At 34.4% G+C, this 27675-nt stretch overlaps 1 protein-coding gene across 1 annotated transcript in view; it reads left to right on the forward strand.

Moving 5' to 3' along the window:
• SCN3A (sodium voltage-gated channel alpha subunit 3) overlaps nt 1-17643 on the forward strand; it is a 115013-nt gene extending 97370 nt beyond the window's left edge. The window contains exons 20-28 of the mRNA XM_035007868.1: nt 165-319; nt 1084-1257; nt 7576-7698; nt 10227-10499; nt 11369-11422; nt 12236-12373; nt 13435-13539; nt 15168-15438; nt 15957-17643. Coding sequence (XP_034863759.1) covers nt 165-319; nt 1084-1257; nt 7576-7698; nt 10227-10499; nt 11369-11422; nt 12236-12373; nt 13435-13539; nt 15168-15438; nt 15957-17152 — 2489 coding nt within the window. The 3' untranslated portion in view covers nt 17153-17643. The remainder of the gene's footprint in view (nt 1-164; nt 320-1083; nt 1258-7575; nt 7699-10226; nt 10500-11368; nt 11423-12235; nt 12374-13434; nt 13540-15167; nt 15439-15956) is intronic.
• Nucleotides 17644-27675: the final 10032 nt, after the last annotated feature.

Here is a 27675-nt window from a genome sequence, read left to right on the forward strand (position 1 = left end):
TATAGCAAAGAGAATACAGTCAGTAATACTGTAATAACTTTGTATGTGACAGATGGTGACTACACTTATTGTGGTGAGCACTGAGTATGTATGCGATTGTTGAATCCATATGTTGTACAAAATACTTTTTTTTCTAATTTCTTATATTTAATGTTATATTTTAGGATGTATTAAAAAGTTTCCATTCTGTCAAGTAAGTATAGAAGAGGGCAAAGGAAAGGTCTGGTGGAATCTTCGGAAAACCTGCTACAGCATTGTTGAACACAACTGGTTTGAGACTTTCATTGTCTTCATGATTCTTCTCAGCAGTGGTGCTTTGGTAAGTGAAATGCAAAGTGGTAAGAGTCAAGTTCTAATGAAATAACTTATTTTATGAAAATATCACAAAGAGACAATGAGTTTAAGATGCAAAAGAGGAGGTGTATCTATGCCTGGCAGAGCATGGCACCCAGGGTTTAACTATGCAAAATTCAGTACCTAATAAATCAGACCTATGAACAGCCAGATGGAATTTTTCATCTGGTGTTTATCTAATAGATGTTTTCCTCACTGAGACAACCATTTACAGAGACACCCTGTAACGACGTTAACTTCCATGTCAAATACCATCCAGTTCACCCTAATAATTATATTAACATTTATGGACTAAAAGTGTATTTTGTTTTCTTTATGTATAATCAATTTACTCTTTCAAAATAAGCCAGATCAGTCAGGGAATCATTGAAAGTAATATTGGAATAGGCCAAGTCTATCCCCCATTAACAGAACATTAATATGAACTCAGTTATTTCCTGAGTTCATATTATTTCTCTAAAAGCATGTCTTTATAGCAGTTAATTGAGATAGAGATTTTGGGGTGAGAGGCAGGAAAGAAAGAACATACTAAATCAGTAAAGATACTGACATTTCCTTGCCAATATTTTCTGTTAGTTTTAGTCTTCAGCTTTTGTCTGGTGTTTGTCAGATATTAGCCAATATTTATCAAATTACTGCTTTGTACCCAATATTATACTAAGCAATTTTATCAAGTATTTGGGGAAGGCCAGCCATTCAAATAAAATAAAAGCATTTTTTAATTCGCAGGCTTTTGAAGATATATACATTGAACAGCGAAAGACTATCAAAACCATGCTAGAATATGCTGACAAGGTCTTCACTTACATATTCATTCTGGAAATGCTCCTCAAATGGGTAGCTTATGGATTTCAAACATATTTCACCAATGCCTGGTGCTGGCTAGATTTCTTGATTGTCGATGTAAGTATCCTGAGTGATTTTTATGAAATTATTTTTTAAAGAGGCAAGTTTGACATTTCATATATTCCTGATTAAAACCTTGACTTTGAAAACCTAGCTTCACCAATGCTGACACAACTACGCAGTTAAAAAAAACTACAATAAACATAAAAATTAGGAAAGTTTCATGGGAAATGGTAGAAGAGGTCCTAAAAATGTGGACAGTGGTAAGGAAAACACAGAGTGTTCTATGCCACAAGCAGACAGTTCTTTTTCTGAAAGTTAAGGACCTCAAGGTAGGGAATAGCTAAAAATCTGTTGACAGATCTAAGCACTTAGCCTATTAACAGTTACATTTAAAAAAAACAACTCCAGGAGATAAAATCAAGACAGATTTGGGGCTCCTGGGTGGCTCAGTTGGTTAAGCATCTGCCTTCGGCTCAGGTCATGATCTCGAGGTCCTGGGATCGAGTTCCGCATCGGGCTCCCTGCTCAGCGGGAAGCCTGCTTCTCCCTCTCCCCACTTGTGCTCTCTCGCTCTGTTGATATCTCTCAAATATATAAATAAGTAAATAAAATCTTCTAAAAAAAAAAAGGACAGATTTGGGGCCAGGAATTGCAAGATTGCATTTTAATCCCTTACTAGAGTACCTGTTACTAAATAATGTTAAAATAACCCATTTACTGTATTCATTCGGTCACATACCCAGAGAGACAATATAAAGTACATTTCTATTCTTAAATCAGTAGTTAGATATCCCAGTAGCTATTCAGAAATTTACCATGCAAAGAGTTAGGTGTAGGAGCCCTGCTCTGAATCTGATTACCCTGGGGTGAGCAGTCATAAAAACATTACCAATTATAGGATCTGTCTGACTTGCAGCTTATTTTCTCATTCCAAGCAATGAAGAAGCACTGGGGCAAAATGACAGTCATTTGGTTCTTTGTAGTCTGTGATATTCCATTGCACAAGGTTTTACAGCCTCCCAACAAAACAAGGTACTTTAAGCACTATCTCTAGCCGTTCCCTAGCAATCATAAAGCACTTTGTTTTTAGCTCTAACACTTGCCAATAAGAATCAATAATTGCTGTCTGTGTACATTCATTCTTTTTATCATTTTGACAAGTGTGGGCCTATCTAAATTCTACTCCCCTTTCTCACACACATACACACTTAGAGTGCTATAACCAAAATGTGTTTAACCCTTTGAGTTGATAAGAAATCTGCTAGCAAGTCACTTTAATAGAGCAGAAATGATTTCCAATTTCCATGGTTGGCTTTTAATGGATAATAGAGGTCAATTTTAATGTTATCCTGAAAAGCTATCCATAAAGGGAAGTTTAATATTCTTATAATCTGAAGCTGGAATGAGCTTCAAAGAATATCTAAGGCTTTATTCTAGACATTAGGGAAACTGAAGCCTCAGTTTAAATAATTTTCCTAAGATAACACAACTACTTAGTAACAAAGCTGAGATTAGTATCCAAATTTCCTAATTCTCAATTCAGTTCTTCTTTACTCCAAGGGTTTCCTATCTAACTGCTATAAATGTAATACTCTATTTTCAGACTGGCTTTGGGATTCAGCATTTATAATCTCCAGCTTTTCCGTGAAATAATGGAACACTGAATACATTTAAGAATCCTTTTTGGTTCAGAAAGATTTTGTCATGCATGAAGATCATTTACAAATGTGATAGAACTCCAGAAAATTCTGAAATTTACTGAAATATTTACATTTACTAAAAATTTTACATTTACTGAAATACTACATTGTACTTCAAGTATTTCCATATATTTGGCCCATATAGAAAATATGAGTAAGATGTAAAAATTTCTCAAGAGCAGGGGTTTTGTAGCCTATTTGTATCCTTAGATACACCTAATATAGATACTTAAGTATCTATTGAATAATATCTAAATGAAGAGATTTAATTTCAAAGAAATTACTTCCCTTTTAGTGAGTCTCAATTAGTACACTGAAACTGGGTAATTAAAGTCTTCTACTTTGGGACAAGTTATGTTATCTTAAATGAGTCTATTCTTCTTTACAAAGCCAGGGCGGAAATATGTGGATTAATATAACCTCAGTAAATGTAGAGATAAAACTGTTTTTGAAAGTACAAGTAAAACCTACTTAAAAGAGCTTCACCAGTCCATCAGGTATATTGATGTAAAAAAACTAAAAAGCTACCAAAAGCTTACCAAGGGGGGAAAAAAAAAATCTGAGGTGTAAGTAAAGTACTTCAAACCAGAAGGAATAAGCTTTCAAACCTTAAAAAATTTGTGTAAAAAATGTAATCTCTTCAATTCCTTACCTAAAAGTAAAAGTAGACTGCAATGGGATATCTATCCAACCTCCTACCATTTATTCATTTATTTGATAAATGTGTTGAGCACCTAAAAAGGGCCATATGCCATTTTAAACAAAAGAGGTATGAACATGAACAGACCAAGCCCTATTAGGGCTTACACCTTGTGGGAGGAAGGAACAAACAGTAAAGAGGTAAACAAGTAATATTTAAAAATAAGCTATTTTGTCACAGGTGATATGATTGTTTTTCCTATTTGGGTTTTTGCTTCTTGGCTTTGTTTTTTGTCATGAAGAAATGTTTCACATTGATTTGGTCAAATTTATCAGTCACATTTTTTTCTCCTTCTTGGTTTTTGTTCATGCTTCTGAAGGCCCTTTCTTATCAAGATTATTAAAACATTTTTCCAGGTTTTTCCCCAGTTTTACAGTTTGAGTTTTGTTTGTGTTTCTTCATCCATTTTTATTTTATATTTTAATTTTTTACCAGTCTGAAATTTATTTTGGTATAAAGTGTGAGGTTAGGATCCAATATTATTTTCCTCAAAATGGTCTCTCATTTATTTTTTTCACCTCTCATTTGAAATGCTACCTTTATCTACATGCTAAATCTCAGCATGTCTTAGGCCTAATTTGGACTTTGTCTACTAACTTCTTTGTCTACTAATATGACAGCTTTAATTATTGCAGATTTATAATTGGTTTTAATTCTAGTGGGGTCAGTCCTCTCTGTTCTTCTTCTTAAAATAGTATTTTAAGTTACACTTTTTCATGTTAATATTTTAAAATGTATGTAGTTCCAAAAGACTCCTACACAACTTTTTTAAAAATATATGAAAAAAATTATTGGTTAGCACCTAAAATAATTATAGTATTGCTTATAATAGTATTTCACTTTATTCCCTTTTTTTTTGACATCAACAATAATATATCTGCAAATATTGAATTCTTCTACTTTTCAAATCCATATAGCTCTTATTTCTTTCTCCAGAAAATGTTAAAAAAATAACATTGGTAGTGGGCATAGTCTTTTAGCCCACTTTAATGAGAATGCTTCTAGATTTTGCCATCAAAATTTATGCAAGTGTTTGGATTGAAATGTATCATTGGAATGCATGGAAGTGATTACATGGTTTTCATTTCAACTTGCTCATACTGAACCTTAAAAAAAAATTATCTTTAGCCATTTTAAAGAGAAATACATTCATATTATATGGTTCATTAACCAATCACAGAACTCCTAGGGTCTTCTTCAGAACCATCAAATCCCGCCTGCATTATTTCTCTTTCTCAGTCTCACTGCCATAGGAATGCAGAAAGGTGTGGATGACAACTAAACCATCCCCCTGAAACTTCTAACAGAGAGTTTTATATATTTGCTATACTGTGAGGCACCTAGATTCATATAAATTTATACTAAAAATTCAGTCTTTGTCAAAGGGCTTCTGTTACACTTGCACACATTAGCAAGAGTGCCTTTTATGTTTAGCACATAAGAGATGAGGATAAAAATACTATATATTGAAAGGTTGGGGACATGTTTGCTGAGGTGGAAAACACACTGGACTAGAAAACAGAAGACATAAATTCTAGTTATGGTCTTGCCCCTTGCTACCTTTTCCTAGACTAGTCATTTAACCACTCAGACAGAGATAATAAGTAAAAAAGCACACTACCAATATGTGTTGGTATCTTCAAATTTTAAGTACATTGCAAATCTTTAAAATTATTTATTTCAAAATTGCCTTTAAGGTATATTAAGTTTTTTGCATTCGTTAACTCAATAAATGAGTTTTTGTCCTACACAAAACAGAATGAGGTCTATTAAAAGAAGCTCAGTTCACTAAGGCCCCACTTCTCTAGGCACTCACAGAGTCACCCCACTGTGGGGGGGGGGTTATATGCAAGTGGGTCTCCCAGCCTTTGAATCTCGAATTTCCTATCCATCTGATTTTGGCCATTGCCTTTCTTTTCGTTTCAAACCATAAACTTCCTTACTTCAGGTTGTGAGGAATTTGCAGCCACTTCCCTTTAAATGCCCAGTTCGCAAATAAAGGACTTGGAGAGCATGAGGGAAGTCTTCCGAAAGGAGATCCAGAAGCCTAAAGAAGCTGTTAATGTTTCCGAGGCAAAGGAGCCCAAAACATAGAAGCCTGCATGTTCTCGAATAACCTTTCCCATCTTTCCAGTCTTCTGTAGCGGCGAACAGTAGACAGAAATGACTAGCTCAATAAATTATCCTGCCACTAGTCATTTATTTTTCTGTTAAATTATCTGAGATGGGGGCGCCTGGGTGGCTCAGTAGTTAAGCGTCTGCCTTCGGCTCAGGTCATGGTCCCAGGGTCCTGGGATAGAGCCCTGCATCGGGCTCCCTGCTCCGTGGGAAGCCTGCTTCTCCCTCTCCCACTCCCCCTGCTTGTTGTGTTCCCTCTCGCTGTGTCTCTCTCTGCCAAATAAATAATTAAAATCTTTTAAAAAAATTTCTCTGAGATGTATGCTAAATTAAACAACAAGGAAAAAGTGGCTCCATTTGCTTTTAAAGCTTCAGTTCTAGTTTTTATGTCACCCTTTAAACCATGTGTTCTTGGGCAGATCAGTCTCCATCCAACCATTACAAGGATTCATTTAGATCCATTTTCAACAGCCCTTCTTGCAAAAATTAAGCCCCAGTGCCTTTAAACCATCCAGCGGATATAATGAATTAACTCCTCCTTATGCATCAAGGAAAGTACTACCTTTGTATAATCCTTGCAAGAACTGGGCACCTGGGTGGCTCAGTTGTTAAGCGTCTGCCTTCGGCTCAGGTCATGATCCCAGGGTCCTGGGATCGAGTCCCACGTCGGGCTCCCTGCTCGGCGGGAAGCCTGCTTCTCCCTCTCCCACTCCCCTGCTTGTGTTCCTGCTCTCGCTATCTCTCTCTCTGTCAAATAAATAAATAAAATCTTAAAAAAAAAAAAACAATCCTTGCAAGAACTGAAAAGATAGTCACTTAAACCATCTCCTGTGTTTTGTGGTTCAGATGAGGAACAAATTTTTGATAATGTATGCAAATGGTTAAGATATGGTTTTGAAGTCAGATCACTTGGGTTCAAGATCCACCCAATTTCACCTCTTATTACCATGCATCCCTTTTCTTGGGGGTGGGGTGAGGGGGGCTCAACTCCCTCACCAGTGAAAAGGCAATAGTAATGGTATCTACTTCTTAAGATTTATATGCATAAGGCACTTAGAACAGAACCCTGCATATAGTAAATGTTCAATAAATGTTATACTGAAAGAAAATCTAAGCAAATAAAGTGTCTTCCTCTCAAAAAAGGGCGTGTCTTCTTTAACCTTTCATATATTTAAATAAAATTTAGTATATGTGTAAATATCAGAAGATGTATTATCACTATGAATTATAAGTCCGGAAGTTTGGATAAACATTTCTTCATTATTATGAAACTACAACATGGTCTGATAACATTTTTTTCAGGTAAAATTATTCCATTATTTATTGATCCAACACATATTAACTAAAGCGTATTTAACCAGACAGTATTAGGCACAGTAAGAGAAGAATGTTTCATCCCAGCGCATAAAAAGTTTATGTGACCTGGAAGGGGAAAGAAGATATCTAATCAATTGATTCTATTAAATGGGAAATGCCTCCAGTACACATAACCAAGATACTACATAAGTTCAGGAGAGAAACCTGATTTCCAATCAATGATATTAAGCACAGATCCATGGAGGATCTGGCTATTGAACCAAATCCTGACTCATCAGTGATATATGCACAGGTTGAAAGGGGTTCCATGGGGTGAAATATCTTATAAAATGGGCAAAGGTTGTTTTCACTGGTAAGAAGAGCAATAACATGAAATGAGGCTGGCAATATAAGATGAATCACTACGTGGAAGATGAAGGCTGTGCCAAGATATGTCTGAATTTCATTTAGTTGGTACTAAAGAATAGACACCACATCCTATGCCTTTAGCAGACAGTTTATGTCTAGGTGAACTATTAATATCTTTTCTTTTTGCAGGTTTCTTTGGTTAGCTTGGTAGCCAATGCTCTCGGCTACTCAGAACTTGGTGCCATTAAATCCCTACGGACATTAAGAGCTTTAAGACCTCTAAGAGCTTTATCCCGGTTTGAAGGCATGAGGGTAAGAAGAACAAAAGCTCTCTGATGATTCATATCAGAATTAAATGTAGGTAATGATTTAGATACAGAGGAGTACCATACTCCTCTGATATTTACTTCATAGAATTACAGAATTTCAGAGCAGGAATCTTAGATATCATTAAGGCCAGCGGCCTGAAATTGAGATTTATTTCAACGGGTCCTCAGAAATTGTTTGTGGCAGAACTAGGACTGGAATCCAAGTCTTCTGATGATAGTTAAAGATGTTTCCACAACATCCAAAAAAAACATGTACTGCCATTTATTTCTTTTCATTGCTTATACATATTTAAATGATTTTTTACTACTGACATTCATCCTAGTAGGGGTTTTTCTTCCTCCCATTAGGAGGTTTGATTCCTCAAAAATCACTGGTAATGAATGAAAGGTAAATGGTTTTTGTGTGCTTTACTTCTTCAATTAATATCAGTAACAAAAATACTTGTTGTACAAGAAAACAACTCTAAATCGTAGCCTCTGATAAAATCTATACATCCTAAGCAACCAAAATAAGGGGTTAGAATAATTAACTAGGCATTTCAGGAAACCCCTGGGGTTTGTTTTAAAGATTGCCCTTTTAAGTGAGCATTCTGAATGAGTTTCACTTTTTCCATAGCATGTGTATTTTCATCTTTATTTTCCAGCTCTCTTCTTTAGCGTATACTTTATGCATCTACACATAAAGTACACACTTATTTAGATACACAACCACTTGTCACATCCCTCAAAACACTATTTAGCAAAGGCCAGGTTTGTTTAATACAGCATGCAAATGCACATGGATATTGAATTTCTCCCTGGCCATAAGGCTTTTATGTTAGGTTTGTTTAGAGCAACAAAAACACTGCAGCCTTGACTTAGAGATTCACTCATCAGGGATAATGAAACCACTCTCCAGACTCTCCAGAAGCACTGTAAACAAAGAAATACTTGTTTTTACATGCTAATTTCATTTCAGTGCCACTTGGTAAAAAAAAGTCACAAGATATAATTCATAAAAATTATTATACAATTTCAAGTTCTATTTGACCAATCTTTGCCATTACTGACACTACGTAAGCCCTCATTTGCTTGCATGGTTTCATATTAACAATTCCTTTTTGAGGGAGGATAGCAATGAACAAAATAAGAAACTTATAAATAAATTTGTTCTCATCTGAAAAAATATTCTGTTTGGCACTTTTATTTATTTTTATTTTTTTATTTTTTAAAGATTTTATTCATTTATTTGACAGAGAGAGAGACAGCAAGAGAGGGAACACAAGCAGGGAGAGTGGGAGAGGGAGCAGCAGACTTCCCGCGAAGCAGGGAGCCCAATGTGGGACTCGATCCCAGGACCGTGGGATTATGACCTGAGCTGAAGGCAGACGCTTATTGACTGAGCCACCCAGGAGCCTCTGTTTGGCATTTTTAATTCAATCCTATTGACAGAATTAATGTTCCAGCTATGAAATACAGTAAAATGTGTCATGCAGTCATTTGATAAGAAAATTTGTGGAGGTCATTTTACACAAATTTTAGTAACAAAGAAATATGGCAAGTATAATATATATAACTTAATTTCTAAAAGAAGTAAAATTCAAGTAGCATATGAAATTTTTACGTTTTTGGATTTCAGGATTTGATGTCAATTTAAAAATTTTTGGTGCTGATTTCTAACATAACATTTACATTATTTTAAAATAAAACAATAGTTTCATTTAACATAAATGCTTAACAAAAGAGTCCAATATGAATCAGATTAAATTAGATAAGAAAAGATACTGTCAACTTCCCTAGTGATTTCAAAATACATCTTAAGCTTTTGAATTTAATGAGAGGACAGGTAACTTAATTTCTCCTTCATGAAACAGGTCAGCTTAGGTTGATGAAGTAACATGTACCCCAAAGTGAACATTTGAGAGATTTAGAATAATAATGAGGACATATTTGGTATTTTTATGTCCAGAGATAAATTCCATCTCATTTAATATACTTTTTTAAATTAGGATTTACCAAAAGAGAAAAAAAGAACCTTGTAAATTCTTAACCCTATTCTTTATGGTTATAAAAAGTTGACTTGATCTGAGAAGGCAGATTTAAGGCTTTATTAATACTTTTTTTGCAAAGGGTTTGTTTAACCATGTTTTCAAATCATCATTCATTAACACTCTTGAAAATTAAAATGTATTGCTGAATGACAATTATTTCTTCTGTTGGTATTTAATGCATTTTTTTTCTTTTCTCCCCAGCATACAAACATTTTCTGACTCCATCTTACTACATCAGGTTTTTATTTCTTTTCACACTTTGTCATATTTTGCTTTCCCTAAATCCTTTAGCTCTTTAGTTGTGTCACTGTTTGTTTTCCCTCATCAAATATGTCCTAGAAAACATTGCGAGAAACAACTTATCCACCTAGATTTTTATTTAACTCTTTTCATGCCCATTTTAGCATTAAAAAAATAAATGAAAAGAATGGTTTTCATTTTAGCAATTTGTAAGCAGCCTTATCCTCATTTTCTCTTCCAGGTTGTTGTGAATGCTCTTGTTGGAGCAATTCCCTCTATCATGAATGTACTCTTGGTGTGTCTCATCTTCTGGCTGATCTTTAGCATCATGGGTGTGAATTTGTTTGCTGGCAAGTTCTACCACTGTGTTAACACGACAACGGGTAACATGTTTGAAGTTAGTGAAGTCAACAATCTGAGCGACTGTCAGGCTCTTGGCAAGCAAGCTAGATGGAAAAACGTCAAAGTAAACTTTGATAATGTTGGCGCTGGCTATCTTGCATTGCTTCAAGTGGTAAGTTGCCACTGTATGAGTTCTGGAAACATTTTCAAAATGTTTTACAAAAAATCATTTATCTGATGTTCTTTGTTTGAATAATTAATATCTGACGGTACAAAAGTAGTTGATGATAACACTTATACTATTAACTTAACTTGACTTTAAGATGTTTTGCAGTTACTTTAATATGTATTTCCCCAGTTGTTCAGCTTTTAGTATGTTTTAATATGGCCTTATATTCCTGCTTCCCAGTTTTTTTCTTATTATATTACTGAGTGCTACTACACTGTTTTTTGTTTTTCTTAGCAATCATTGCCAAAGGAGCAATTTTATATGTTAAAATAACAATGTACATATTTTAGTGATGAATTAAATGTTTACATTATTAGCCAGAAAATTTACTGTACTAACATTTAAGGGGTATGGTTCTACTATTTGCAGAAATACGAATCTTATGGAGTAGATTTCAAAATGTATGATGTTTAATAATTCTGACTTAATTGACCACATATTAACTAATCAGTAATTCACTAATGAAAACAATTGAGTTGTGTTTAAACACACTATAGGTTTGAATCACAGAGCTTATATTTTGGTATAGAAAGGATTTGAGACTGAGAGGGGTATTTTATGAATCAAGCCTCTAGTTAAATTTTTGTGTAGAAAAAAATTAGTATCTTCCAAGAGAAACAAAGAAAATGAATTCCAGACTCTAAATACAATCATATTCTACTTCAATTCAATTCCTTTCAATCTCTTGATAGAGAATTGTATTATATCATACAAAAACTTACTTGTAGTAACACTATCAGATTTTCATATGGTAAAATGGCATATTCTTGGATTAGGTTTTCATGCAGAATTCAAATATGTATTGTTCACAGGCCACATTTAAAGGCTGGATGGATATTATGTATGCAGCTGTTGATTCACGAGATGTAAGTATCACTCAAATACATTTATAGTTACAAGATTTTCCATAGTGAACATTTGTAATAATTTAAGTGAATGACCAAGGATTTTATACTAGATGCAATCAGGACATTTATAATTGCATACAGAAATGATCCTCTTAAGTTAATGCACTTCAATAAAGATGATATTTTGATTAATATATGTCTGATATACGTATCTAATATGGATCAGATGCATGGATCAGAAGACATCAAACTGGTCCATAAGTAAGACTCAAGATCAAGAACATTGCTCATGAGAAAGTAACTTGCCTCTCCCTATTCCTGGACAGTATGATAAATCAGAGTTTGTGAAGTTAACTTCCAAAAATATAATGGAAAAAGCAAGCAAGTTTCAGGGAAACTCAATTTTGAAAATAGGAATTAAAAAAAATTCCTCAGAACATATATGCATTCCTCTTAGAAGTTGATGTTCTATTATTAAAGCCTTATCTTCAAGAACCAACATCTCCAGACCACCCAAATTTAAAATGCTGCAAAAAAAAATTATAAAACTAATAATAGGTTCAAAACATTTCTTGTTATACCCCTGTTATTTACTCTAAAGAAAATGTACAGTAAACCACAATGGAAAAATATATTCAAGAACAAGCATAAAAATTACAAGCTTTCATTATCCTAGATCATACTAGTTTGAAAAAAGAACTTTTTTGCAGAACAGTAACTCAGGGAAAGGCAAAAATAACTCTAGATTAACAACACTCACCAAATTGTTAACTTAGTTTAAGTATTTATTATGTTTTTAAATATTATTTTAATATTTTCAATATTATTTAGGTAAAACTTCAGCCTGTATATGAAGAAAATCTATATATGTATTTATACTTCGTCATCTTTATCATCTTTGGGTCATTCTTCACTCTGAATCTATTCATTGGTGTAATCATAGATAACTTCAACCAACAGAAAAAGAAGATAAGTATTCCTTAGCTCTCAGCTTTCCCCATTCTGAGGTTCTGTCTGTTGTACTGCCAAATAATCAGGATACCCATAGTCAAGACAGACTTAGATCATTTTTATATTCTTTTCAGTTCACTATGTGGTCAGTTCAGCTGCGGAGTTTCCAGCCTCTAGCTGGTGGTTCCTCTCTAAGTTCATCCTCTGCAGAGCTGCTATAGTGTCTTTGTGACAAAAAATGTGACCACTGCTTCAAAGCATCCAGTGGGTCTCCTCTAATGCTTACCCTTGCTTACAGAGAATTTCAGGAATTATTTCCACCCAGTTTTCTAGCTTCATTTTCTTTCACAACACATCTCTATATCTACTTCCCTACTCCTCAGTCATTATCTGCCATCACCCTATCACACGTTACACACATAGCTACATGGATTTTTTTGCCCTTTCTGTACAAGCCACGCTCTTGTACCTCCATGACTTTACATAGGGTATTTTCTTTTCCTGGAATGCTTTGCCTAGCATACCTCTAATCATCTGTTAAGGCCTAGCTTAAGGGTATCGTCCTATATAAAGCCTGTTTCTGAGTCTTCAGGGTTTATTTTGATCTCTGCAATACTTTTTTATATATCCTTATACATTTTCCACCTGTTTTCATTTTCCTACTCCACGTGACAACAAGATATTGGTGTCTCATATATCTATTTAATTCTGATAAGTTACATTTTCTAGCACATGGAAAGTACTTAAAATTATTGAATAAAGAAGGAAAACAGTGAAATGGGCTAAGAAAACATTTTTTCTTTCACAAAAATATATTTGAGACTCCTGAGCCTCCTTCTAAACATAATATAATCAAATTAGGATCCTGTCCTAATCAGAGATTTATGTGATTATAGGTTTTACATAATAGTAAAGTCCTCAGAATTTCACATAAAGGAGAAAAGCAGTCTGCTTTTATATATATATGTGATAATTTCCATTTAAAAATTGAGAAAAGACTAAAGACTCAGAAATATTTTTGTATACGTGCTGTTGTAACACATGTTCAGATTATAACCAGTTTTATACTGTATCTTTACTTTGGAGGTCAAGACATCTTTATGACAGAGGAACAGAAAAAATACTATAATGCAATGAAGAAACTTGGATCCAAGAAACCTCAGAAGCCCATACCTCGGCCAGCAGTAAGAATTACTCATCTTCTTTAATATTCTAAACCTTATTTCCATATGATGAAATTGGCAGTGCTCTGGATGAGAACATACTGAGTGATATCACCACTGTATAATATGCCCTAATTGTAAAGTTCATATTGTTTAACACCATTCACAACTGCCACACTCAATAAGAATTACTAAGTTCTTAAAAAGGAGGTAATGCTCTTTACAGTTTGTCAATTGAAAACGTCCAACTTGAGGTTCCCAATAACTGCTTCCAAAGCAGCATTCGTATTCCTTCTGCCACCTACTGCTTCCAAGAATGTACCCAACCTTGTTTCATGGCACCCTCTTGCCATTTAAATAGATGGAGTCTGGAAAACTCCCACCCCACCCCATCACTTCCCTCTATACTATTTGTTCTCTCCATTTGTATGACTAGAAAATACTCTTAACCTTCTTGGGAAGGAAAAGGCCATCATCAAAATAGTTTGTTTCACCAAATACAGAGAAAAGAAAAAGGCTTAATCAGAATGCTTACTATGTAGAGCTTCATAATATATGAAAAGACATAATAACGATGGATTATGATCATAGAGCTGTACTCTAACTTATCTATCTTAGATGGGTAAGGAATAAGGAAACTGAGGCCCGCAAAAAATCGTACCCAAAGTCATAAAGCCTGTAATTGCCAGAACTGGGAGTTAACAAGCCCTCATGAATCCTATCAATGACTTCAGTTTACCATATTTTTAAGAGTTTTGGAGTTGATGTTGGAAGCGACCAAGGGGGGAGGTAGGGCAGGATACACAAAAGACCATAAATCTGCTTTACTGAAGGTCATTTAAATATATTTAAAAGAAAGAAACTTGGCCAATTCATGAAATTGATTTTCACTAAGCTATGAAATTTTATTTTATATTTTTATTCTAAATTATTAAAAATTTATTTTCCTAATAGAACTATATTTCATGACCATAAATGTATGTGACTCCTGAGATGATTGCTAATAAGACAAAGAAAAAATGTCATGCATTTTTGTTGAAGCATAGATAAAGAACAGATGAAGAAAGATAGATAAATAACAAATACACAGACACACATAGTTAGAAGAGGTAGAATAGATAATGACGGACATATTTTCAAAGAGGGAGAGATGGAAATAATATATAATATATATAATGTATAATATACATATAATATATATGATATATAATATATATAATATATAAACCAAAATTCCTAAAGTATTGATAAATGAATTAGGGTATTCATCCATCTAAAAGTCTGTCTGTATCAACCTACTTTGTAAATCTTCATTATGTTTTCATAATTTTTTTGTAAAAATTATAATTTTTTTTAAATCAAGCAAAGCCCATGCATATTAACAGCCAATTGCCACCAATTTATGTCTTACTGAGTTTTGTCTTCCCATGGAACTTAAATATATCAAATACGTTTTGTTCTTATCATATGACTTTTTCATTTCCTTCTCGTATTTTAATGTGAAGAGACATGGAGCACAAAGAATTGTTTGGACTAATGTGAGAAGGGTGTATATCTCATGGCCATATATGGAAGGACTTCACCTGCAGTTTTACTAGATCATTATTTATGAAATATGCATATTAACTTTCTCTCTCCTCTCTTTCTAGAACAAATTCCAAGGAATGGTCTTTGATTTTGTAACCAGACAAGTCTTTGATATCAGCATCATGATCCTCATCTGCCTCAACATGGTCACCATGATGGTGGAAACTGATGACCAGAGCAAATATATGACTCTAGTTTTGTCCCGGATCAACCTTGTGTTCATTATCCTGTTCACTGGAGAATTTGTGCTAAAGCTCGTTTCTCTCAGATACTACTACTTCACCATCGGCTGGAACATATTTGATTTTGTGGTTGTGATTCTCTCCATTGTAGGTAAGAACAGTTTAATTACAGAGAGGTACCATTGTAGGTAAAGCTCCCCAAAGTCTGACAGCTGTGCAACACGGAAATGAGATCTGAGAATGTTAATGTATAATTCTAAAGTTTACCACTACTGCTCATTTTCCTCTAACTGAAGAATGTAGGTATTCAAAAATAGAAAACAATATATTTAGAGATTTCAGAAATAATCTTTGTTTGTAATCAGCACATCTCATGTGTGGGGATAACTTTCCATAGTAAATGAGCGTATATAATCTTAAATTGCCATGACACTCTGAGATTATTTAATTTGTTGGACTTTCCAAAAATCTATATTGGTTTATAACGTTATAGAATCATTTAATAAAATTCTGTAATCTTTAATTACTAATATTAAGGAGTGGACCCAAATATTTAGTAAAAGTTTATACTCGTAACAATCTTGCTGTTATCATAAACCTTGCAAAGATAAAGCATTCATATAAACATAAAATATTCACTCTTTAGCTGATTTCTATATTTTTCTATAGGCATGTTTCTGGCTGAGCTGATAGAAAAATACTTTGTGTCCCCTACCCTGTTCCGAGTGATCCGGCTCGCCAGGATTGGTCGAATCTTGCGTCTGATCAAAGGGGCCAAGGGGATCCGCACGCTGCTCTTTGCTCTGATGATGTCCCTTCCTGCCTTGTTTAACATCGGCCTCCTGCTCTTCTTGGTCATGTTCATCTATGCCATCTTTGGAATGTCCAACTTTGCCTATGTTAAAAAGGAAGCTGGAATTGATGACATGTTCAACTTTGAGACCTTCGGCAACAGCATGATCTGCTTGTTCCAAATTACCACCTCTGCTGGCTGGGATGGATTGCTAGCACCTATTCTCAACAGTGCACCACCTGACTGTGATCCTGACACAATTCACCCTGGAAGTTCAGTTAAGGGAGACTGCGGGAACCCGTCTGTGGGGATTTTCTTTTTTGTCAGTTACATTATCATATCATTTCTGGTTGTGGTGAACATGTACATCGCTGTCATCCTGGAGAACTTCAGTGTTGCTACTGAAGAAAGTGCAGAGCCCCTGAGTGAGGATGACTTTGAGATGTTCTATGAGGTTTGGGAAAAGTTTGATCCCGATGCCACCCAGTTTATAGAGTTCTCCAAGCTCTCTGATTTTGCAGCTGCCCTGGATCCTCCTCTCCTCATAGCCAAACCAAACAAAGTCCAGCTCATCGCCATGGACCTGCCCATGGTGAGTGGGGACCGGATCCACTGCCTCGACATTTTATTTGCCTTTACAAAGCGTGTTTTGGGTGAGAGTGGAGAGATGGATGCCCTTCGAATACAGATGGAAGACCGGTTCATGGCATCAAACCCCTCCAAAGTCTCCTATGAACCCATCACAACCACTTTAAAACGCAAACAAGAGGAGGTGTCTGCTGCTATCATTCAGCGTAATTTCAGATGTTATCTTTTAAGACAAAGGTTAAAAAAGGTATCAAGTGAATATAACAAAGAGGCAATTAAAGGAAGGATTGACTTACCTATCAAAGAAGACATGATTATTGACAAATTAAATGGAAACTCCACCCCAGAAAAAACAGATGGAAGTTCCTCTACCACATCTCCTCCTTCCTATGACAGTGTAACAAAGCCAGACAAAGAAAAGTTTGAGAAAGACAAACCAGAAAAAGAAAGCAAAGGGAAAGAGGTCAGGGAAAATCAAAAGTAAAAAAGAAACAAAGAATTATCTTTGTGATCAATTGTTTACAGCCTACGATGGTAAAGTCTATGTGTCAACTGGACTCCCAGAGGTCTATGCCAAACTGACTGTTTTAATAAATACTCATGGTCAGTGCCTATAACAAGACAGTGACCTCTCCATCACTACAACTCTGTGAGTCAGGGTATCAACAAGATTGACAAGAGGTTGCTGTCTTCATTACCAGCTGACACTGCTGAAGAGAAACTCATTGGCTATCTAGACTGTAGGGATAACTGTGCAAAGTGATCGTTGTAACTACACCAAACACCTTTAGTACAGTACTTGCATCCACTCTATTTTTAACTTCCATATCTGCCATATTTTTACAAAATTTGTTCTAGTGGATTTCCTTGCTCCCTAATTCATAGTTTATTCATAATACTATGTCACTATTTTTGTAAATGCAATTTAAGTTGAGAAAAAAGCATATAAGAGCCCTGTGTTCCTACTCCATAAGTCTCTCGAATAATTAGCAAAAGTGTTTTGAGAGATAAAATTCGTGCTCAAAACCAGAAAAAAATATTCTAATGTCAATAATTTCAGGTACTTCCGTTTTCTAGATGGCTTTAATTTTGAAAGTGTTTTAGTCTGTTACATTTGTTTATATCTGAACAGTTATGTGCCTGTAAAGTCTCCTCTAATTTTTAAAAGATTATTTTTATGCAAATATTGTTTCCGCAAGTGCAAATTTTATTCTAAGTTCCAGAGCTCTATATTTAATTTGGTTAAATGCTTTCCAAAAACAAAATGAAAAAAATCTAGAAAAAGTATATCTAAAGTGTCACTTTAGAATAGTTGTCCCACTTTCTGCTGCAGTATTGCTTTGCCATCTTCTACTCTCAGCAAAGCTGATATTTTATGTCAATTCAACACACCCTGTTATGTAAATAGTTATTTTATCCTGCGGTGCATGTTTGGGCAGGAATATATATATATAATATACATATATTATATATATATATATATATATATTCTGCTAAACAATATCTTTTAAATCAAATATGTACCACAGTGTATGTGTCTTTTGCAAGCTTCCAACAGGGATGTATCCTGTACCATTCATTAAACATAAATAGTTTGAAGACTATCACTAATGCATGTTAATATTGCCTATGCTGCTCTATTTTACTCAACACATTCTTCACAAGCCTTGGTTAGAAGTCACATGTTGGTAGAGTGAATTCAAACAGCTCTATCCAGTATGTCAAGCAGAATAGCTTGCAGTTACTTAAAAGTATCTTTACTTTTGCATTTTTAATTCAACTTGAATGTCACATGGTGTCTCTCTATATTTCAAAGAAACACACTGAGTACTGCCTATTGTCAAAACCTATACTTCATATTTTGCTAAAAATATGTCCAAAACTTGTTTAAATATAAATAATGTAAAAATATGATCAATTTTATTTGTTGCATTTTGTACATAAGAAAATTATTTTCAGGTTGATGACATGGCAATTTATTTTACTTTATGCTTTTGCTTTTTATTTTTAATCACAACTCCAAACTTTTGAATCCGTAAGACTTTTCAATGAATAATTTCCTAAAATAAAAGTTAGACAATGGGTTTTGTGGATTTCTTTGTTATAATATATTTTCTACCATTCCAATAGGAGATACATTGGTCAATATTCAAACTTAGATCATTTTTTACCAACTATGGTTGCCTCAATATTACCCATTATTCACGGAAATTTTTTTTTACTCAAACTTTTGTAGTATTTGCTTATGCAGACTAGTCTTATTTTTTTAATTCTTGCTACACTAGAGCTATTAGAGGAATAACATGGGCTCTGTCCTTTTTAGCCATGAACAAAGTGGCAAAGTTGTGCAATTACCTAACATGATATAAATTTTTGTTTTTTGCACAAACCAAAAGTTTAATGTTAACCTTTTACGAAACTATTTACTTGTAGTGTACTAATGAACTGCATGCAGGGAATTGCTATTACTAAAAAGAATGGTGAGCTACGTCATTATTGAGCCAAAAGAATAAATATTTCATTTTTTATTATATTTAACTTCTTGGCCTCTGTTTTTTTTATTGATGGATGTTTAAAATATACATAATTAATGACACCTGTACTTGATATGACATTTGTATACATAAAAGTTCACATGGATTTTATAACAACCTAATATATGATCCACCAAGGAGTACTACAGAATAAAAGCTATGAAAAGCAGTTTTTGTGAACTTTTTTGTGTGCAAAGGATCAAATCCACATGTTCCAACTTGCAGTTTCAATAATAGTAGCCATTGACAATGGTTGTCAATACCAATTACTTCCCTTGGCTGTAAGCATTTTAATCTCAACTCCTCTCAGTGTTATTGATACCACCGCCAAATTTCTTGGTAGGTAGCAAAGGTTACATACTTTGTTATTTAAATGTGTTTTATGAACTCCTATTTACATATAAAGTATTAATGATGCAGTGATTGAGAATTTATGTTAACTTTTTTTTTTGGTCCCTTGGATTTATGTCATCTCAAAACAAAATGTTTATTCTCAGTGGAAAACCCCCGTTGTTAAGGCGAAGTAGATCTAAATATGCATTTCATAATTTCCTCAATGTAAATGATATAAACTGACTTCAGAGGAATTCATTGGCTACTTTCTGCTAAAGTCAATTTTCAGATCTCACCAACACCACAGAGAAGCCAAGTATAACTTTGCAAAACCCTTAGCCTTTTTAGGCATCCCATCATATAATCTTAGCCAAGTATTCTATTAATTGATATGCATTATAGCTAAATGATTGTCTTCTAAAATAATCACAAGAGCCTTCAGCTGAAAAAAAAAAATACTTTAAAAAATATACCTATCTAGCTAACAGATAATCTGAAAATACTGTTCAAATATAGAGCTGTTAATATAGCTTAATAGATTTTTTAAAAAACTAATTCCACAAGAAAAATGCTTCTATTATTGAACTTCATGACAAAATTGTTTAAAATAACATACTAGAAAAAAATTTAAAAATAAAATAACATACTAGAAATAATCAACTTAGACACAGAAATAATACTATGAAATTAAGGAAACTTAAACTCACCAATAAGTGATACTGAATGGCTGCCCTTTAGTGAGGGAAGAACATTTGTATGGAGGAAGAAAATGGGCATTCCAGTTTTTAAATATTATAGCCAAAAGATAATGGCTATATAAACTTATATGTTTACTAATTTCCAAATAACTAGAATACAATAAAATAACATGAAAATCACTCTTGTGCATTTCAAACCATTCAGTAGTAATCATAAAGAAAGTTCTTGCTGACCATTTTTGCAGAAATGGAAAATACCAAAAAGACTGAAACAAGAGTTCCAACACTTGTCTTTCAATATCAGTTCTGGCATCAAATTAGCAATGTTAATTCAGACAAATCAAATTCTGGCCCCTCAGGTTCCTCCTCTGTTGAAAGAGGCTATTGTCTCTAATAGGTCTTTAATTCTAAAATCCTATGTTCAAAGTCAACTTGTCTATTCAAAGTGATTAATCTTCCCTCTATGGGTAATACTTAAGGAAAAAAATATGAATTGTCAATAAACCTTTTAAAATATTCAGATAAACTTAAATAGACAGAAACACATTTGGCTTTGACCTTAGCCCCATTAAGAAGAAAGTTTTCTTGTCCTCAAAGATTTTATGCCACAAAATGAAGGATGCGTTAAATAAATGAAAGAATGGCTATCATTTCTTCTTAATGGTGTTATAGATTTTTAAAAGACAACACCTGATATATAACAAAAATGAGGGGCACCTGGGTGGCACAGTCAGTTAAGCATCTGCCTTTGACTTGGGTCATGATCTCAGGGTCCTGGGATCGAGCCCTGCATGGAGCTCCCTGCTCAGTGGGGAGTCTACTTCTCCCTCTCCCTCTGCCACTCCCCCTGCTTGTGTTCTCTCACTCTCTCTCTCATATAAAAATATAAATAAAATCTTTATATGTAAGTGTATATATAACAAAAGTGGTTAAAACAAAGCCACTAAAAATTTACAACTTTACTTGTAAAATTGTCTAGAACCACAAGTGTACTTGCTTCTTGTCATTAACAACTGCCACAAAACTTCAAGACGGGCTTAAGTCTTATATTCCCTAGAGTACTGTTTTTATTACAAAAGAGTAAAAGACACACATCATTTTCTTATACTAACATCTAAAACATTTTATTTTTTTCAAAAACTTTTGTTGTTACTGAGTCCTATGGATCCTTTTGTCAGCAGAGCTTCTCCCCTCCTCTTCTCTGCAGAATCTCTGTTCTCCATAATTTAGCCAGATGACATACTGAAGTACATATCTGAAATCTTCTAAACCTGACAGCACCTCATTGCTCAGAAAATCAACTTCCCCTTCCATTATGGAGTAAAAACAAACAAATAAATCCCTGTGTAATATACCCCTTACCTATTCTACTGTAACATCCATCATTGGCCACCACTCAACAACTCATGCCTCCTACCCCTCAGAATCACACACTCTCTAGTTACATAATGTTTTGACATCTCTCCTGTCTTGGACATCTGTCTACTGTCTTTGCCTGAAATGTCCTACCTTCTCTTTTTTTCCCTGGCAAATCATTGCTTATCTTTCAAGAACTGTCTCAAGTATCATCATCATTTAGGAAGCTTCCTCAGAGTTCCCCAAGTAGAAATAAATCATTTCTCCCCAGATTTCCTAATGTGATCATACTGTGCTGTATTACCTCCTTTGCATTTATCTCCTCTTAATAGATTGTAGCACATCCAATGTATGGGACACATGTCATTAATTTCGTCACCTTTTTTTCCTTTAGGACTAGCAGAATATGTGACTATCAATGTTCAGATATATTGCTAGTATAATTGATTCTTGCAGAAACACACAAATATATTTAGGTGCCAAACAAGAAATACTAATAAACTTTTTCAGGCCTTATGGAGGACAATTCTCAAATTTAGTAACATGTAAATTCAGACAATCCACCTTTATAATCAGCTAAATATATACAAATATCTTGGAAATACCGTACACCTAGTAACTATGTTTACAAGTAATGTTTTTTACCTAGCAAACACTACTGAAACAAAAACTCTATCAGTGAAATAATTAACTCTATCAGTGAAATAATCTTATTGAGTTATCTTCAATAGATACATGTTGCATAGATAAAAACAGACTCAGGTTTCATCTCACTATCTTGATGTAGATAACCTTAACTTTAATAATTCATGAGTACACTGGTAATACACTAATAACTTCAGGAATTTGCTAGATATATGTATATTTCACCATATATTGGGACAACTATCCTAACCTCCCCCATCATAAAATATCTAAAAATGGAGGGTAAAATATTGTTAAAAGACCATTTTTAATGTACAGTTGGGCTTACAAGAAAGCAAGGGAAATTCCCTGGGGCTAATGGAGAAAGGCAAACAAACACTGAAGTCAGATGACACTTGGTGAGCTTCTATTGATCCCAGTGACCTACAGCTTGGTTTAAATTGCCTACATACAAGAAACAGAACACAAAGATTTGGCTCCAGTATGGGTTAGAGATCCTGAATAAATTCAAGGCACATAACAGCTACACACTTTTTTTTCCCAAAAGCTACACACTTAATAAAAGCATTTTCAAAAATCAATATTGCAAAAGCAGACAGGAAGGCAACTTGGCAAGCAAATTTTTCTGTCTTGCCTTAGCTCTGAGTTTATGCAGAAAAGCCTCTCTTCAGACTCGTAGCTATTGGTCCAGAATCCACTGGGTTTATGGCCCAAATTTATATTATCTGCCTAGTACAGAATACTACAAGCCAAAAATTCAAGTTGCTAGTGGTGCCAGGCTTCTGTGAGAAACTAACTGAAATCCTTTCTGAAAGACCACACCTCAGCCCAGACCTCAAAGATTTCCCACAAATAAAAGTTCAAGAAACATGAAATCACAGTAAGAGAAATAACCAAACAAACAATGAGAAAACAAAGCTGCCAGATGAGAGATGGAGAACTTATCAACAAATTCTTCAGATATAGGATATAAGTATATTTAATAGCATTTTAAAAAGAGGAATTAGGGGCGCCTGGGTGGCTCAGTCAGTTAAGCGTCTGCCTTTGGCTCAGGTCATGATCCCAGGGTCATGGGATCGAGCCCCACATCAGGCTCCCTGCTCAGCGGGGAGCCTGCTTCTTCCTCTTCTTCTGCCTGCTGCTCTGCCTACTTGTGCCCTTTATCTATCAAATAAATAAAATCTTTAAAAATAATAATAATAAAAAATAAAAAGAGGGATTAAAGTATGAATAATGGTGAGAAATAAAATTTATAAGACATACTTGAATATTATGCCATTTCTAGAAATAAGGAAAGTAAAACCATCTGTAAGACTTAAATATCGGGTTACATGGAACTGAAGAGAGAAATCATGAATTAGAATCTGAAATACAAGCAAAACAGCAAAGGCAAAAAGGTAAAATGTATGAAACCCTTAACAGAATTTCAGTAAAGGTGAGAAGGTATAAAATACCTGGAATTCCAAAAGAAGAATTAACATATTAGGCAGAAGTGAGTATTTGATTACAAAATGATTAAGAATTCCTTATTATTGATAATAGACACAAATCCTAACATTCAGGAATCACAAAAATCCTAACTAAAATAAAAGAAAACCATATCCAGGCAACTCTTAATAAAATTTCAAGACAATAAAGTACAAGCGAAAACCTTAAAACTAAATAGGATAAGAAGACAAAACAGAACAATTCAACTATAACAGCAATAACAAAAATATTGTAAGAAAATGTCCGTTAAAACTAGTATTTTATGCCCAGAAAAAAAATATCTTTAAGAATAAAAAGAGGGGCGCCTGGGTGGCTCATTCAGTTAGGCGTCTACCTTCATCTCAGGTCATGATCCCAGGGTCCTGGGATCGAGCCCCACATCAGGCTCCCTGCTTGGCCGGGAGTCTGCTTCTCCCTCTCCCTCTGCCCCCTCTCCGCTCACGCTTTCTCTCTGTCTCTCTGTCTCATTCAAATAAATAAATAAAATCTTAAAAAAAAAGAAATGAAAACATTTGTTACTGGGAGTTCAAGAATTCTAATTATATTGTTCAGGAGGATGATAAAGATAGTAACTTTTAATTTTGCTTACAGTGCTTACTAAAATTTTAAGGGTATACATGGAAAGACAAATGGGATAAAATGATTAAAAGGGTACAGAAGAAAAATGAAATAGCTTGACATTTAATAAACTTAAAAGCACAAGGAGGAGAAAAATATGAAAAATAAGACAAATGGAAAGTACACAATAACCTGGTAGAAATTAATAATAGCCCGTTAGGAGTGCTTACTATGTTCTAATCATTTTTTCAAATACCTTACATGATAATTCTCACATTATCCCTATTAAGATAAGAACTATTTGAAGAAACTAAGACATGGAATATTCTCAAATTGCCCAAGGGATGCATTGCTAGGAAGAACAACAATAGGGATATTAATCCAGGAAATCTGGCTCCAGATACAATCTTTTAATCACTGTATCATAGTACTTGACACCCAGAATGACTGTGTTACAAACTCTACATGAAAAATCACACTGTAAGGGATGCCTGGGTGGCTCTGTCAGTTAAGCATCTGCCTTCAGCTCAGGTCACGATCCCAGGGTCCTGGAATCAAGTCCCACATTGGGCTCCTTGCTCAGTGGGGAGCCTGCTTCTCCCTCTGCCTGCCGCTCCCCCTTCTTATATGCTCTCTCCCTCTCCCTCATACACAAATAAATAAAATCTTAAAAAAAAAAAAAGAAAAATCACACTGTATTCTAAAAATGGTACACTCTGGAGAACAGCTCCAACACAGAATACAATGTAACACCATGGCATTGGTGATATCTTAAAAACATATTAATAATATGCCAATAATTACTAGTAAGTACATTGAACTGTTCAATTAAAAGGCAAATCAGGTTGATTTTTACAAGGCAGCTATTTAAAACAAATAAATTCAGAAACATAAAAATTCAGAAAAGTGAAAAAGTAACAGGATTGGGAAAATATCAGACAAATACTAACAAATATTCGTTAAAGAAATTGAGAAAGACACAAAGAAATGGAAAAACGTTCCATGTTTGTTTCTTTTGCTCTGCAAAAACTTTTTATTTTGGTGTCGTCCCAGTAGTTCATCTTTGCTTTTGGTTCCCTTGCCTTAGGAGACATATCTAGAAAAATGGTGCTATAGCCAATGTCAGAGAAATTACTGCCTGTGCCCTCTTCTAGGATTTTTATGGTTTCAGGTCTAATATTTAGGTCTTTAATCCATTTTGAATTTATTTTTGTGTATGGTGTAAGATGGTGGTCCAGTTTCATTCTTTTGCATATAGCTGTCCAATTTTCCCAACACCATTTGTTGAAGAGACTTTTTCCTATTGTATATTCTTGCCTCCTCTGTCATAGATTAATTGACCATATAGTCATGGGTTTACTTCTGGGCTCTCTATTCTGTTCTATTTTTTTTTTTTAAAGATTTTATTTATTTATTTGACAGAGAGAGAGAGAGACACAGCGAGAGAGGAAACACAAGCAGGGGGAGTGGGAGAGAGAGAAGCAGGCTTCCCGCCGAGCAGGGAGCCTGATGCGGGGCTCGATCCCAGGACCCTGGGACCATGACCTGAGCCGAAGGCAGACGCTTAACGACTGAGCCACCCAGATGCCCCTTTATTCTGTTCTATTGATCTACATGTCTATTTTTGTGCCAGTATCATATTGTTTTGATCACTACAGCTTTGAAGTGTATCTTGAAATCTGAGATTGTGATACCTCCAGTTTTGTTCTTTTTCAAGACTGCTTAGTAATTCCACTACTGGGTATCTACCCAAACACAAATTCAAAAAGATACATGTACCCCCATGTTTATTGCAGCATTATTTACAATAGTCAAGATATGGAAGCAACCCAAGTGTCCATTGATACATGAATAGATAAAGAAGATGTGGTATATACATACAATAGAATATTACTTAGCTATAAGAAAGAATGAGATCTTGCCATTTGTAACAATATGGATGGATCTAGTGGGTATAATGCTAAGTGAAATAAGTCAGTCAAAGAAAGATGAACACCATATGATTTCATTCTATTGTGGAATTTAAGAAACAAAACAAAGAAAGAGAAAAAGAGACAAACAAACAAGACTGTTAAATATAGAGAACAAACTGGTGGTTGCCAGAAGTGACATGGGTAAGAGGATGGGTGAAACAGGTGAAGGGGATTAAGAGGACAATTATCTTGATGAGCACTGAGTAATGCATAGAATTGCTGAATCCCTATATTATACACCTGAAACTAATATAACACCATATGTTAATTATACTGGAATTTTTTTATTAATTTTATTTTAGTATGTTATGTTAGTCACCATATATTACATCATTAGCTTTTGATGTAGTGTTCCATGATTCATTGTTTGCATATAACACCCAGTGCTCCATGCAGAACGTGCCCTCCTTAATACCTATCACTGGGCTAACCCATCCCCCCATCCCCCTCCCCTCTAAAACCCTGTTTGTTTCTCAGAGTCAACAAACAGTCTCTCATAGTTCGTCTCCCCCTCCAGTTTTCCCCCCTTCATTTTTCCCTTTCTACTATCTTCTTGTTTTGTTTGTTTTTTAACATATAATGTATTATTTGTTTCAAAGATACAGGTCTGTGATTCATCTATACTGGAATTTTTTTTAAAAGTACAAGTCTTATTTACTAAAATTTACATAACATTGCTGAAAACAATTAAAGAGGATCTTAGTAAAAAATTTAAAAATTTTTAAAAATGAAAACTAGAAAATAGAGTTTGATAATATAAAATTACTACACTATAGTAATTGTGAAATGAAGCTAAAGTGGTACTTAGAGATAAATTTATAAACAGAAATCTTTTTGTTAGAAAATAAAGATGGCTAAAACTTAGTGAGCTGAGGAATAATTTTAAAACAAGGGAATAATTCCAAGGCAATTAGAAGCAAGATGACTGACAGATAGATAGAAAGAAAACTTAATGAAATACAAAAAAAAATATGTATTAAAATGAACAAAAATAAAATTGGTTCTTGGAAATAAAATTAATATAATTTAGGGCGCCTAGGTGACTCAGTCAGTTAAGCATCTACCTTCAGCTCAGGTCATGATCCCAGGGTCCTGGGATCGAGCCCCACATCGGGCTCCTTGCTCAGCGGGGAGCCTGCTTCTCCCTCTCCCTCTGCCTGCTATTCCACCTGCTTGTGCTCTCTCTCTGTCAAATAAATAAATAAAATCTTAAAAAAAAATTAATATATTTTAAACCTCTGGCAAGACTGGCCAAAAATGGTAAATGATATGAGGAATAAAAAAGGCACAAAATCACAGGTATTGCTGATATTAAAAATAATAATAATAATGGAAAAAATGCAATAGACTGCTTTATACAAAAGTTGTGAAAAATAGGCAAAATAAATACATTCTGAGAAAATTAGCACACCAACAGTGAAA

Source organism: Mirounga leonina, unplaced genomic scaffold (assembly GCF_011800145.1).
Source record: "Mirounga leonina isolate KUSES-001 unplaced genomic scaffold, KU_Mleo_1.0 Mir_151, whole genome shotgun sequence".
In the NCBI taxonomy this organism is placed as follows: Eukaryota; Metazoa; Chordata; class Mammalia; order Carnivora; family Phocidae; genus Mirounga; species Mirounga leonina.